Here is a 13,611-nt window from a genome sequence, read left to right on the forward strand (position 1 = left end):
TGTGGCCTTCAGGTGCTGCGGAACAAGTAGTAAATCAGATAACTTCTTAACCCTTAATAACCAGGTTCGTGTGGCTTATCTTGGCTGTGAGCTCATAACCTTTTGCTAAACAGATATGTAACAACTGGAGACAAAGTATGTTGAATTATGTTGTAATGGTTCTTAGTAGAGAGATAGAAGAAAGCAGAAACAACGCGACCAAGTGAGAGTATGGGAAATTCCGAGGTGACGTGAACGCACCGCAGCCTCAGAGTCAGCGAATATATAAAAGCAGTGGAGTCGGGAGAAGAAAGAATGACAGTAAAGCTCTGATTCCCTCAGTCACTTCTTTAAACTCTTAGAGTATGTTCAGGTTATCTTATTTAACCGAGCTGCTGCTGTTAGTATGAAGAATAAAACAAAGTTAAAGTTTTGGAAATTATTAAAATCCCAAACCACGTCAACTTCTCTGTCGTGGCACCCACAGGAGAGTCTGTACAAAGAGCCCGAGAAAGACCTCAAATCCCAGGTGAGAGCTGCTCTTTCCTCTGCTTTCATCTTAAACTTAAAGTAAATAAAACACATGTTACTCAGGAGCTCGTGTCTGTGTGTAAAGGTTTGAAATTAGCTGAATTAGTTAGCATGAAGCTACTTTTACAGCTACCTTTAGTTAGCCAGAGAGATGTAACTTGAGGACTTCATGTCTCCAAGTGTTAAAATAATAAACCTGTTATTCTGTGTTTTTATTATAATAATGCTAGAGTTTTTAATTGCATGCCCCTTACTAAAAAACACTGACTCTATAAAATCTTATTTAGGAGAGAGAGCATGAATATATTTATTGTTTACAAACATCCTAAATAACGGACCAGTATTTAGACCCTGAAAGCAACACTCACCTTTATAAATATGAGAACTTTTATGAGGCATTTGTGGAAAAACAGACTTTTTTAAATCATGTTTTCATGTTGCAGAGGTGCAGGAGACTTATATGATTGATCAAAATATGGAAGAGGATTAGGGCCAATGAAAAAAAATTAATTACTTTAAGGTCCAATTTATTTGTATTATCATTATTCAGAGGAAAAAAATCAGAATTCTGAGATTAAAGTTAAAGTTAGAATTCTGAGATTAAAGTTAGAATTCTGAGATTAAAGTCAGAATTCTGAGATTAAAGTTAGAATTCTGAGATTAAAGTCAGAATTCTGAGATTAAAGTTAGAATTCTGAGATTAAAGTCAGAATTCTGAGATCAAATTCAGAGTTCTGAGATTAAAGTCAGAATTCTGAGATCAAATTCTGAGTTCTGAGATTAAATTCTGAGTTCTGAGATTAAAGTCAGAAATCTGAGATTAAATTCAGAGTTCTGAGATTAAAGTCAGAATTCTGAGATTAAAGTCAGAATTCTGAGATTAAATTCAGAGTTCTGAGATTAAAGTCAGAAATCTGAGATTAAATTCTGAGTTCTGAGATTAAAGTCAGAATTCTGAGATTAAAGTCAGAATTCTGAGATTAAAGTCAGAATTCTGAGATTAAAGTCAAAACATTTTTAGTCAGAATTCCTTAATCCCAGAATTCTGACTTTTTCCCCAGAATAATAATAATAGAAAAATTGACCTTATTAATTATTATTTTTTTAGGGTCCCTAATCCTCTTCCATAGACTAAGGCATGTTAAAGATGTGTCAGATTTGCATTCTTCTCTTTGCAGATGATTTTGGTGTAGTTATGGCAGCAGTGTTTCTTTATTGAAAGTGTGACTTGTGTTCTCTGAAGGAGTATTAGATGGTGACACATGCTGTACATGCTGTCCGTGCACTTTGAGCTTGAGGCTGCGTCTTCTATCATGATGGTCATGGTGCAAAGAGGACGAGCGCCTGCATGATTGTGCTCCAGATAACACTTTCTTTAACTCACATGTGCCTCAATCTGCCGTTACAGTCTGGTTATCTAAACAGTTCTTATTTGCACAAATCAGTTTCTGTAATGTTCCTGCAGAAACCGAGTGAACGCTGAAATAAACTGCTGTATTTTAATGCAACTTTTCCTCCCACAGGCTTTCTTTCAAAATGGACTCAGACGTCTGCCCTGCTGATCAGCCGGCCTCTGCCTTCCCAGACGCTGTGAGTCCACCTGCTGATCCAGCTGATTCACTCTCAGGTGTTGAGCTCAGCAGACAGACTGTGGCAGCACCTCCAGGTTCAGAGGTGGAGGATCTGGACTCCTACAACCCCATCGAGCCTCCTCCTTTAGACTGGAGGTCGGACTCCTCCAGTGAGGTAGGCTCAGAGGGAGACCTGGATGACTCAGGCTCCCCTCCTGCTGCTGAAACTGTGGAGGAGGCCAGCCCAGGTGAGGCCGTGTTATTACCTCCAGACATGAGTCAGACCGCAGCGTCAGTCAGGGAGAGCCAGCAGGAGCTCACAGAAAATATCGTGGAGCAACTCAAGGATGAAGAAGAAGAAGAGGAGGATGACCCTGTTGAGGAGGAGGAACATGTCAGGGTTGAGGAGGAGGAACATGTCAGGGTTGAGGAGGAGGAACATGTGAGGATTGAGGAAGAGGAACATGTGAGGATTGAGGACTTGGAGGGTGTGGAGGAGTACCAGGAGAAGGAGGCTTTATGTGACGGGGACAGCAGGGTCAGTGAAGAAGAGGAGGTTGACGTTGCAAGGAGGAGTTTAGGTGATGAAGACCACAGCCGCATCCACACCTTACTCAGCCAGCTCCAGATGATGGGTGAAGAGCCCCACCCTCATGACACACCGCCTCCCCTCACCCAGCATCAGTACTCCACCCGCTCCGAGCTGGAGGCGTGCGCCCGCTCCCTCACGACAGACGACAGCACCGAGACCACCGGGCTGCTGTTCTCTGAAAGCCACCACAGAGACCTGCTGGGGCTGCTGCAGTTCACTGAGATCGGCGCCGCACCCGCTCCCCCCGGTGCGCCCCACAGAGGGGATGTGGACGCCGTGGTGTCTGTGTCCTACAGCCAGGAGGACGCTCAGAGGTTTTGGGGGCACTATGGGAACGGTCAGCAGCAGCAGCAGCAGCGGCACAGGGACGACTCCATCAACTCCCTGCCTGATGAAGAGTATCCTGAGCCTGTGTGGATGAAGGTGGGGGAGGAGCCACCTGAGGAAGACGAGGCTGGTGCAGAGAGCGAGGAGGTATGTTCAGGAACCGTCATGACAAGCGGCTGAAATTAGAGCATGTACAGTGGAGGACACAATTTCTAATCTACACTCACATTATATTATTCTGTGATAATCCAGCTTTTAAGTGAGTCAGTTTACACAACAATCAAAAGTGACTGAAGTTTATTCCTTGTTTTTTTGTTCCTGTGATTTCAGAATAGCGATCAGCCTTCATATAAGAACGGTAAGTCATCAGCCTCACTTCTTCTTTTAGAGACTTTCAGTTTCTCTTTAAAAAGCAGAAATGAGTTTCAGTCGTTGACTTTGTGTTTGTCCCTTCAGTTCCTGGTCCGTGTGACCCCGAAGACCTGCTGGATGGAGTCGTCTTTGGTGCCAAGTACCTCGGCTCCACTCAGCTCAGATCTGAGAAGAACCCGTCTACCAACGCCCGTATGACCCAGGCTCAGGAGGCCGTGGACCGCATCAAGGTGAAACCACATATGATGCTCTCACAGTGGCTCTAAATATCACTTTTTACTTTAAAATACAAGATTCAGATTCATCCCGTCATGATGTTTGCTGGTTGAGCTGTGAATAGAAGTGTAAATGTTCAGCTCTAGAGTGACCCAGCACTTGGTACTTTGGTCATTATTGTGGTGATGTTAATTGTTGATGGAGATAATGGAAGGTCTTAAATTGTTTGGTTGCTTCATTGTAGATGTTCCTTATTTTATTAAGAAAAAAAAATCCTTACTTACTTTGTGCATTGCCTTTACACTGCTTGGCAGTACCTGCACCCAAATGGACTTGAAGCACTCTGTTACTCTTACTGATCTTGTTTCCTCTTGTCTAGATCTTTGCTTGTCTTGTTCTTGTACGTCGCTTTGGATAAAAGCGTCTGCTAAATGACATTGTAACATTAATAGAAGTGTAATTGTATCTTCCAGGCACCAGAGGGAGAGTCCCAGCCAATGACAGAGGTGGATTTGTTCATCTCCACTCAGCGAATCAAAGTGCTCACTGATGATACACAGGTGAGTCATCGCTCAGGGAAGAGTCAGGTGTGTTATTATTTTTTATTCTTTTCTGGATCAAAGGGCAAATTCTGACCATGAAAAATGAAGCCAATGCAGGAGTGTTAAAAACTGCAGTTCCTCGAGTGTCCACTTGAGGCTGGCTGCAGAAACACCGGAATCCACATACACACCCATTCAAACAGCTGATCTTTACAGCAGAAATAAACATGTTTACAGCCTGGTTAAAAAAATGAGTTTAGGTCTGAGTACCTCTTTTCTTGATCGGCCTACACTGTACGGGGGGTGAATTTTTTCATAACGCTGCAGTTTGTTCAGTTGTTCAATGTAAATCTAAGATTGAACAAATATTTAAATGTGCCATGAAAGTGATTTGTAAGAAAAATGACCTGTCCCTTCAAACTATCTTTGATTGAACTGTCCTCAATCAGGAACAAACATTTTTTGAAGGACTCTTCTCGTGTTCTTTATTCAGAATATGAATTATTGTCCTCTGGAAGACGGTTCAGAGCGAGCTGAGGTTTCTGCCTGTTAAAGGAAGTTTTTCCTCACCGCTGTAACTTGCTAAATACTGTGAAGTGCAATACTCATGGTGGATTAAGGTGGGGTCAGACTGAGTCTTACCCTGTCTTGGTGTTGGGTCTCTGTTCATAATTTGACATAGAGGGGTCTAGACCTGCTCTGTTTGTAAAAGCGTCTTGAGATAACGTTTGTTGTGATTTGGCGCTATACAAATAAAGATTGATTGATTGATTGATTGATTGATTGATTGATTGATTGATTGATTGATTGATTGATTGATTGATTGATTGATATAAAAGTAATCACTTCAAGCTCTCCTTCCTCCCTACCTCCACCACTCTACTCAACAAACAGTCTGCACTAACAGAATGCTCTAATATGAGTATGAGGGTTGACTTACTCTTGCACTAACTTTAATAAGACATTGCTTTTTACTGCCACATTGATATTTATTGTATTATTGGTATTTCGTTGTGTCATTGTATACCACAGTGACATGGTTTTTGGGCATGTTATGGCCCTTTTCCACTACACAGTATCAGCCTTACTCGACTTGACTCCACTCGATTTGGGTTTCTTCTCCACCAGCCCGAGTACCGACTCACGGTGGGCAGGGTCGTCATAACACAGCTGCGCGAAACTGCGTTCACGTCATTTCGAACGCGACACAAACACAACAATCACAATCAATGGAGGACATGGAGGACATGGAGGACTTCCTGCTCGGTCTGTTGCTTTTTGTCTCAGGCCGAGTGAGAGAGGAAAGCAAAAGAGAGCACAAAAATACTGATGTCGTTTTTTTTAAATGGCGGGTTTGATTCCTGTGTTGGGCGTCGCGCTCATGACTCTTCGGTGACGACATTCTCTGAGCGATCAGTGGCCGGCAGTCCCTCGACGTCACCATTTAGTATCGGCTCAGCTCGCTTGGAACCAGAGCAGAGCAGGTACAAAAAACTGGTATCTGACACGAGGTACCGCGCCGTGGAAACGCAACACAAACCGAGTAGAGTCGAGTAGAGTAGAGTAGGGCTAAGACCGGACGGTGGAAAAGGGCCATTATTGTAATATCAGTATGATGAATGTATTGATTGTGAGCAGACAATAAAGTTTATCTTTGTCTTTAGTTTAGAAGATATCAAGATTACAAGTTTAACATATTAAGAGGCACAGCTGACTTGACTGACAGGCGGGAACACTGTAGCTGTTAGCGAGGAGGCTCAAAGCCCGCCTCTTTACCTCACACTAGCTTGACAGATGTTAGGTTGAGTTTAACATTTCCAATATGGCTGCCGCCGCTGATCGGCTTCAAAACAGACAGGTGACATCCTGGATACTACGTCCGTTATTTATACAGACTATTGGTCTGGACCAAACTTGTAGCACTCTGAAGTGCACGACTGTAACTTTAAATCAGTGTCAGATAAAATGACGAGCAGCATTAATGTTAATATGAAAACATGCAGTTTTATTTTCACTGTGTGATCAGAAGAAACTGGTTTAAGTTTAGAAGTAACAACACAAGTTGACAGAGATTAAAGGCCTGATATGTGACGATCTTAAGGGCTTGTCCTCGGAGGACAGCGTTACTTCTTCACCCTTGCAGCAAGGATGCTCAAAATAGAATTGGGTGGAGGTTTAATAACAGAGCTCTGCAGTAATGTTGCAGTTATAGTAGAATCTATTTTCCTCCTCCGTGTGGTTGAATTGTCAGGAGAGTCAAAGTGGGTCATCTCCCGTCAGCTGCTCCTGCTTTGCACGGCTGGATGCTCCGTGTTGCAGCGTGCCAGTAGATATGAAAAGGACTCTAGTTCTTATAAGCGTCATGCACAATGTCATTTTTTTAGCATGCATCAGTCTTTAAGTCTCTCTGCCTTTCCACCTCAACATTTCAGATTAAGGTGATGCTGTGATGATTCCTTGAACGCCTCCTTCATGATTGTTTCTAAAAACTTGTCTGTAAAAATGAAATGAAGGAGGTGCAGTTTTCTTTGTGAAGCACTACCTTTTAATGAGGTTTCTGTGCCGATCAGAACTTCCTGTTTTCCCGCCCATTCTACCATCATTAACCCTTTGTGTCCTGTTTCCTCTCAGGAGGCCATGATGGATCACGCTCTGCAGATGATCTCATATATCGCAGACATCGGGAACATTGTGGTTCTGATGGCTCGGAGGAAACGTAAAGGGCAGGATGCAGACGCTTCGTCCTCCTCCGGGTCCCAGAAGAAGTGTATGATGATCTGCCACGTCTTCTCGTCTGATGATGTGAGTCTGTTTGATGAAAATCTTTGTCTTAAAGGACTCTGAAAGCTCTCACATGTTTGGATCCGCAGCAGCCGCCTCTCCTGTTACCTTCAGAGTCCTCTACTTCATCATTTCATTCGTCTGTGTTCTTGATTCCCTTTGAGCCCTTTATCCCACAGTTAGAGACATTATTAAGGTGTCTTTTGCTCCCCTCAGTGTTGCACTCAGATCAAATGTGCTGTTTGTTTGGCCTCACAATAGTTTCAGCTCCAGCCTGGCCTGGTTTCCTTCCCTCAGACAGACAGCGAGTTCTCCTGAATGTAAAAATGGGCTGGCTGTCGTCCCAGTTTCCCACAGTTGGCAGGACTGAATAGGAGCCGGCGGAGGAAGACTTTCTTTTTAGAAACTAATTAGCTGTGGGATACTTGAAGCCAAGAGGCCACTGTGTCTGTTGCTAATTTCATTCCCCCAACTTCACTCTTTATGTGAAACGTTTTATTCATTTCTTGGCGCAGAGTCTTTACTTTTCACTGCTCGTCTATCATTTGTTAAATCTCCCAGAGTTGATCCTGACTCAGCTTTTATCCATTCTAGGCTCAGACCATCGCCCAGGCCATCGGTCAGGCATTCGGAGTGGCCTATCAGCAGTTTCTTCAAGCCAACGGCATCAAGGCCAGCGATCTGAGGCCCGGCGAGTACAGCGACTATCTGGAGAGCCAGGAGCTCTACAACGGAGACCTGGCCCACTTCTCTGACTCCCAGAACATCAGAGACGTAAGAGCAGTCTGTTGTTGTTCATCTAGACCGTCCTCTATGTTCTATTATTAACAAAGACCCAACATCAAGACAGGATCAGATCCAGTCCCATCTTACAGACAGGACTCAGTCTGATCTCATCTTAATCCACCATGAGCAGAGCACTTTGCAGCATTTAGCAAGTTACAGTGGCAAGGACAAACTTCCTTTAACAGGCAGAAACCTCCAGCAGGACCAGACTCATGTTAGACACACATCTGCTGAGACCGTGTTGGAGAGAGGGATAGAGGGAGATGAAGAGAGAGAGATGATAGTGGGGAGATGGTTAGTAGTAGTTATAGCAGGAACCTACGAGACAAGGGAGCTCAGGGACTCCAGAAAGGTCTATGGTTAGTAACTTTAATGGGACAGGAAGAGTTAAAGTGAGAGACAGGCAGAGAGAGGAGAGAGAGGGAAAGACAGGATCCCAGTGTGGCAGTCTAAGCCTATAGCAGCATAACTAAGAGCTGGTCCAAGCCTGATCCAGCTCTAACTATAAGCTTCATCAAAAAAGGTTTGAAGCCTACTCTTAAAAGTAGAGAGGGTGTCTGCCTCCCAGACACTGAATAGCTGTTTAACAATAAGCTTGTTATCTAAAGCAGCATCCTCTGTGTGGTTCAGGTTGCCATCACCAAGGCTGCTGGAGAGATCCTGGGTCTGGCCGTGGTGGAGTCAGGCTGGGGCTCCATCCTGCCCACGGTGGTCGTGGCAAACCTCCTTCACGGAGGTCCAGCCGAGCGCAGTGGGGAGCTCAGCATCGGAGACCGCATCATGTCTGTTAACGGCACCAGCATGGTGGGTCTGCCCATCGCCACCTGTCAGAACATCATCCGGGTAAGACGACAGAATCTCACGATGAGGCTTCAGATGAAACACTGAAATGTTAACACTCAACATGTAATTATAGAGTGATGTCACCTCCTTTGTAATACTCTTAGAAATGCACTAGATGGCACTGTTTCTCTCTTTAGTGAGAGACCGCATATAGAGCTTACATTTGGGGAGTACCTGGGATTTTATGCACTAATGTCAGCATTTATCCAGTTGTGTTTTCTCCGTTATTTGTTGCTAATAATTCATATTTTAAGATTGTAAAGAGAGAGCAGAACCTTCAAATCATCCCTGCATTGAGTACAATATTCTGACCATCTGCTCAGTGTCATCAATAGTAAATATTATGAAGTATAATTCATGAGGCTCTAGTAAGTCATGCTGCACTGCTTTGCATCAGTGTATGCAGAGTGTAGTGAACATGGAGGTGTGACAACCAATGAACAGTCTTTGCTAGCAGATGATTGTGATTAGAGTTATGCAAAGTTTTTATAGACCGCATTAAGGACGGGCATTTAAATCAAAAATACTATTCAACAGTCACTGCTAAGTATTTGCAGATTATTTGAATAGTTGCCCGCCTCCCCTGCAGACATAAGGAGAGAGAGACCAATTCAATGACTGTGCATAGTTGATCTATACTGTATATCATGTCATATCTAACTTGCATATGGATGTGATCTAGAAATACTGAAATCTGAAAAAATACTTCCACCTTTTAAAGTTTGCACTTAACCTCATTTTGCGTTTCGAGGTTCCTCACAGAACTCTTTGTGTGCTGCAGAAGTCTGCATTCATTCTCATTTTTTTAATTCCACAGAGCTGCACTGACAACAATAAAATACAGAAGGGTAGAAAGCAAATTAATAAATCAGTTAATGTAAAAAAAAAATTAAAAAAATACAGTAAATAAAAAGATACAAAATGTTGTTAAATCAATGATTATATTAATGCAGTCCAGGGCTAAAAAAGAATTACTCCAAATTAAAAGCCAGGTTTAAAATGTACGATTTAAAGGGGACATATCACGCTTTTTTCATCAACATATATTGGTCTAAGAGGTCCCCAAAACATGTCTTTAAAGTTTATGCTCAAAAAAACACTTTGAAATCAGATTTTGGTCTGCTTGAAAAGCCCTCTTCTTCAGTCCTCCTCAGAACAGTCTATTTTCTCTCTGACCACGCCCCCTCCTGGATGTGCCCTCGGCTGTCCAGCACGTTGATCTAATGTTTACATGTTGGCTGAATATACACGGCTGCCCAGAGATCACGTTACTTCAACCCTCTGAATCTGATCCAAAATCTGATCCTGACGGAGAGGCGCCTGTAGCGGGACCTTTCTGAACCATTGGTCACAGATTTAGTGTTTCTTGTTGTTTTATTTATCAGTATGTCGACATGTGTTTTGGTACACAGCTACGAACATGTAGCTATGTGGCTATGCTAACTAGCACTAGCACTTATCCATGATAAATAAAAATCATCCACTAGATCTTCAAATCTGCAGACGTGGGGAGTAAAACCGACCTTTGTGTTTATTAAGACAGCCTACAACTAGCATGCCTCCCTCCTAAGCTCCTTGTTAGCACACATGTGTGCAGGGAATGAAAAACGGAGGAGGGGTTGAGTTATATTTTATACAGTCTATGGGCTGAACAAGCTCCGAGCTCTGACTTCCTGTTACAGACCGGATATTGGTGTTACGTAACAAATACACGTAAGTCTGAAACGGCTCGTTTTAGACACATTTACAGAAAGGTGGAGAAATCAGAACAGGGGCAGAATGGATTTTTTTCATTCTCGGGGGGGGTTTGTAGACATGCCAGGGAAACATATTTCAGGTAGAGAACCATTAAAAAGTCGATTTTGCATGATATGTCACCTTTAAGTTTACTTTTAAAAAGAGCTTTAAGAGCTGGTAATCATGCAAAAAGCAAACAAACTGTCAATGCATTAAAACCAAGGGCGAGGAAAAAAACAGTAAACAGGTAATAATCACATGCACTATTTGATAGACTGCACATGGCAGAAGACAATTTATGAACAAAAGCTACCAAAGCTGCATAAATCAAGAAAACAGTCTTCACAGGTTGTTGATGGTTTTATTTTATTCACACACACACACACACACACACACACACACACACACACACACACACACACACATACACACACACACACACACATTCAAGAAGTAATCAACCGGAGTAAAAGCCACTGAACCCTGTCAGATCATTTTAAAGAACCATGTCACTTTAACACTCTGCCTCACATTGTGTTTCTCTCTCAGGACTTAAAAGGCCAAAAATACATAAAGCTCAGCATCGTTCACTGCCCGCCGGTCACCATGGCAATTATCAGGAGGCCAGACCCCAAGTTTCAGCTGGGCTTCAGCGTGGAGGACGGCATCGTAAGTAGAGAATCATTGCCTCTGTTCATCGTGGCTCACATCTCTTTGTTCTAGCATGAACTTGTTAACCTCCTGGTGCAGATCTGCAGTCTGATGCGAGGCGGTATCGCAGAGAGAGGAGGCATCCGCGTCGGGCACCGCATCATCGAAATCAACGGGCAGAGCGTCGTCGCCACGCCGCATGACAAGATCATCCAGATTCTGACTAATGCTGTCGGAGAGGTGAGACAAGATCAGATACTACATCCAGTTTTTACTCATCTTTATAAAGGAGAATCCTCACATTGAATCTCCTCTCTGCAGATTCACTTGAAGACGATGCCCGCTTCAACATATCGCCTTCTAACGGGACAGGAGCAGCCGGTGTTCCTTTGAGCGCTCTCTGCTGCGTTAAGGACAGAAATACTGCACAGTGTTCAAGCTACAAGGACTTTTGCCAAACTCAGAAAATATTATGCAATTGATCACACAGCTCGTGGAAAGCTGTTGTCACACCACTGAATATAACTGAATAGTCTAGCTATATATTTTTAAGAGTAAAGCATATTTTAAAGTGACAGGGGTAGATGGTAGCTTTCCATTTGTATATATCTGATATTTAACAATGCAGGAAGTAGCTGAGATGCAATAAGTCTGAACAGATTATTTTTTGACTTTCATAACTTTTACATGGATTAGGTTTACTTTCATTTAGAGCTGATGGTCTTCCAGCATGGTATATCTCGTGTGCCTGAGCTGAACTCGCTTACAGGGGAAACCTTTAGACCCAGAACAAAGACTCGATCATTAAGGTGTCCCTTCAGTCCCTCACGTACCATGCAGGCCTGCACTCCTGTTCATCCAAATAATGCTTCCCCTAACTGTGCCTGACAGGAAGCAGAGATCATGCACAATTCAAGATAACTGCCTTATCTGATAGAGAGAGAAATATTTTTTAGAGTCTGCTGGTGTTAATGTTTATTAAAACAACATCCTGTTTAGATTTCACCTGGATTTTATTTATTGAGAGTCAGTGAAATGTTTTTATATCTGAGTCTATATTTAAATTGAGTCATTTTTAGACAAACATTACATATTTGTATTGGCTTTTTAAGAGGTGCTGTATGCTAACATTTGGACTGCTCTTTCAATTTGTTTTTAAAGGTACAGTGTGTAGAGTTTACTGGAACAGACAGAAACTGAATATCATTTGTTTCAATGAGTGTAAAATCACCTTATTTAAAATGATTTTATATTTGTTCACTTAGAATGAGCCTTTAATATTAACATAAGGAGAAGGACCCCTTACATGGAGGCCGCCATCTTGCTCTGCAACATTTCTTTTTTTAAAGTTATATTTTTTGGGGCTTTTTTCAACTTTATTGTATAGGACAGCTGAAGAGAGGCAGGGAATGGGGGGAGTAAGACATGCAGTAAATGGTTGACTAGCCAGGAGTCGAACTGGCAACCTCTGCGATGAGTACTGTAGCCTTCTGGGCGCTTAGACAGCTAGGTCACCAGCGCCCCACTCTGCAACATTTCTACAGTAGCACAGAATGAACAAATGATACAACATGCACATTTTTTTTTAATAAAGATTATTTGATAAAGAAAGGATCATACTTATTGTGCAACACAGGAGCTTCTTCTCCTGGGGGTTTAGCAATATCCTTATATATACAATTGTGCTCATAAGTTTTAAATACCCTGGCAGAGTTTGTGATTTCTTTTGGACATTTTTAAGAGAATATGAATGATAAGAGAATAACTTTTTTTTTTTTTCACTCATGGTTAGTGGTTGGGTGAAGCCATTTATTGTCAAACAACTGTGTTTACTCTATTAATATCATAATGACAACAGAAACTACACAAGAAATCATCAATTCTCTTTTGTTTTGTTTTTTAATTTTCTTTTTATTGAACATTATACCATATACTCTACATACAGTTGGTACACAAGAACTGAGTGTTTTTTTTTAATTTTCTTTTACAAATGAATTATCCTAAACTTCAACATGACACTCGTAGACTTCCTCAGTCTTTTACTTTAAATCAAAATAAAGTGACCTACCTTTTCATGTACACAAATAAAATTATCCCCAGGATATAGTGGTTATTTACATTCTGCCATGTGTTTTAGCCAGTTCGACTAACAGAATTTTAAAATCATAAATTCTGCCAGGGTATTTAAAATTATGAGCACAACTGTATATATATAACCGTATTGCTCAAGCCCCGGGACAGAAGCTCCTGTGTTGCATGATAAGTATGATCCTTATATATATATATTCCCCTTTCTACACACTGTATCTTTAAATACTTGGAAAATATTTGTAATAGCACAGTAATGCACACCATATTGTATCAAAACTGCAAAAGAAACATGGTTAAAATCTTTTAGATTTCTTAAAGTATTCACAAGTATATAATGTATTCACCTGCTGCTCTTGCTAATAAAGTAATGCCTTGTTTTTAATTGATTGTCATTGCTGCGCACAGCCTATGCGCACTGTGTTCTCTGTGTACATGCACAGTACATAACATCGCTCTGGCCAATCAGCTGTCTTCAGGCATCAAAACATTAAAGAAACAAGCCAATCAGATTCTTCACCGGCTTCTTTAACCCCGCCCTCTGAGTACACTTCACCCAATCAGCGTTTGGGGTGGGCGGGTCTTTCTCCGGCTC

At 42.1% G+C, this 13,611-nt stretch overlaps 1 protein-coding gene across 1 annotated transcript; it reads left to right on the top strand.

Annotated features, from left to right (window-relative positions):
- Nucleotides 1-235: 235 nt before the first annotated feature.
- si:ch73-40i7.5 (amyloid-beta A4 precursor protein-binding family A member 3) lies at nt 236-11,933 on the top strand. Its single transcript, XM_034674833.1, has 11 exons — nt 236-508; nt 2,034-3,147; nt 3,331-3,358; nt 3,457-3,602; nt 4,062-4,148; nt 6,762-6,932; nt 7,506-7,685; nt 8,328-8,540; nt 10,827-10,946; nt 11,028-11,168; nt 11,250-11,933. The coding sequence occupies exons 2-11, from the start codon at nt 2,047-2,049 to the stop codon at nt 11,319-11,321; spliced, it is 2,259 nt and encodes a 752-aa protein (XP_034530724.1). The 5' UTR covers nt 236-508; nt 2,034-2,046; the 3' UTR covers nt 11,322-11,933.
- The last annotated feature ends 1,678 nt before the right edge of the window (nt 11,934-13,611 follow it).

Source organism: Notolabrus celidotus, chromosome 2, assembly GCF_009762535.1.
Source record: "Notolabrus celidotus isolate fNotCel1 chromosome 2, fNotCel1.pri, whole genome shotgun sequence".
NCBI lineage: Eukaryota > Metazoa > Chordata > Actinopteri > Labriformes > Labridae > Notolabrus > Notolabrus celidotus.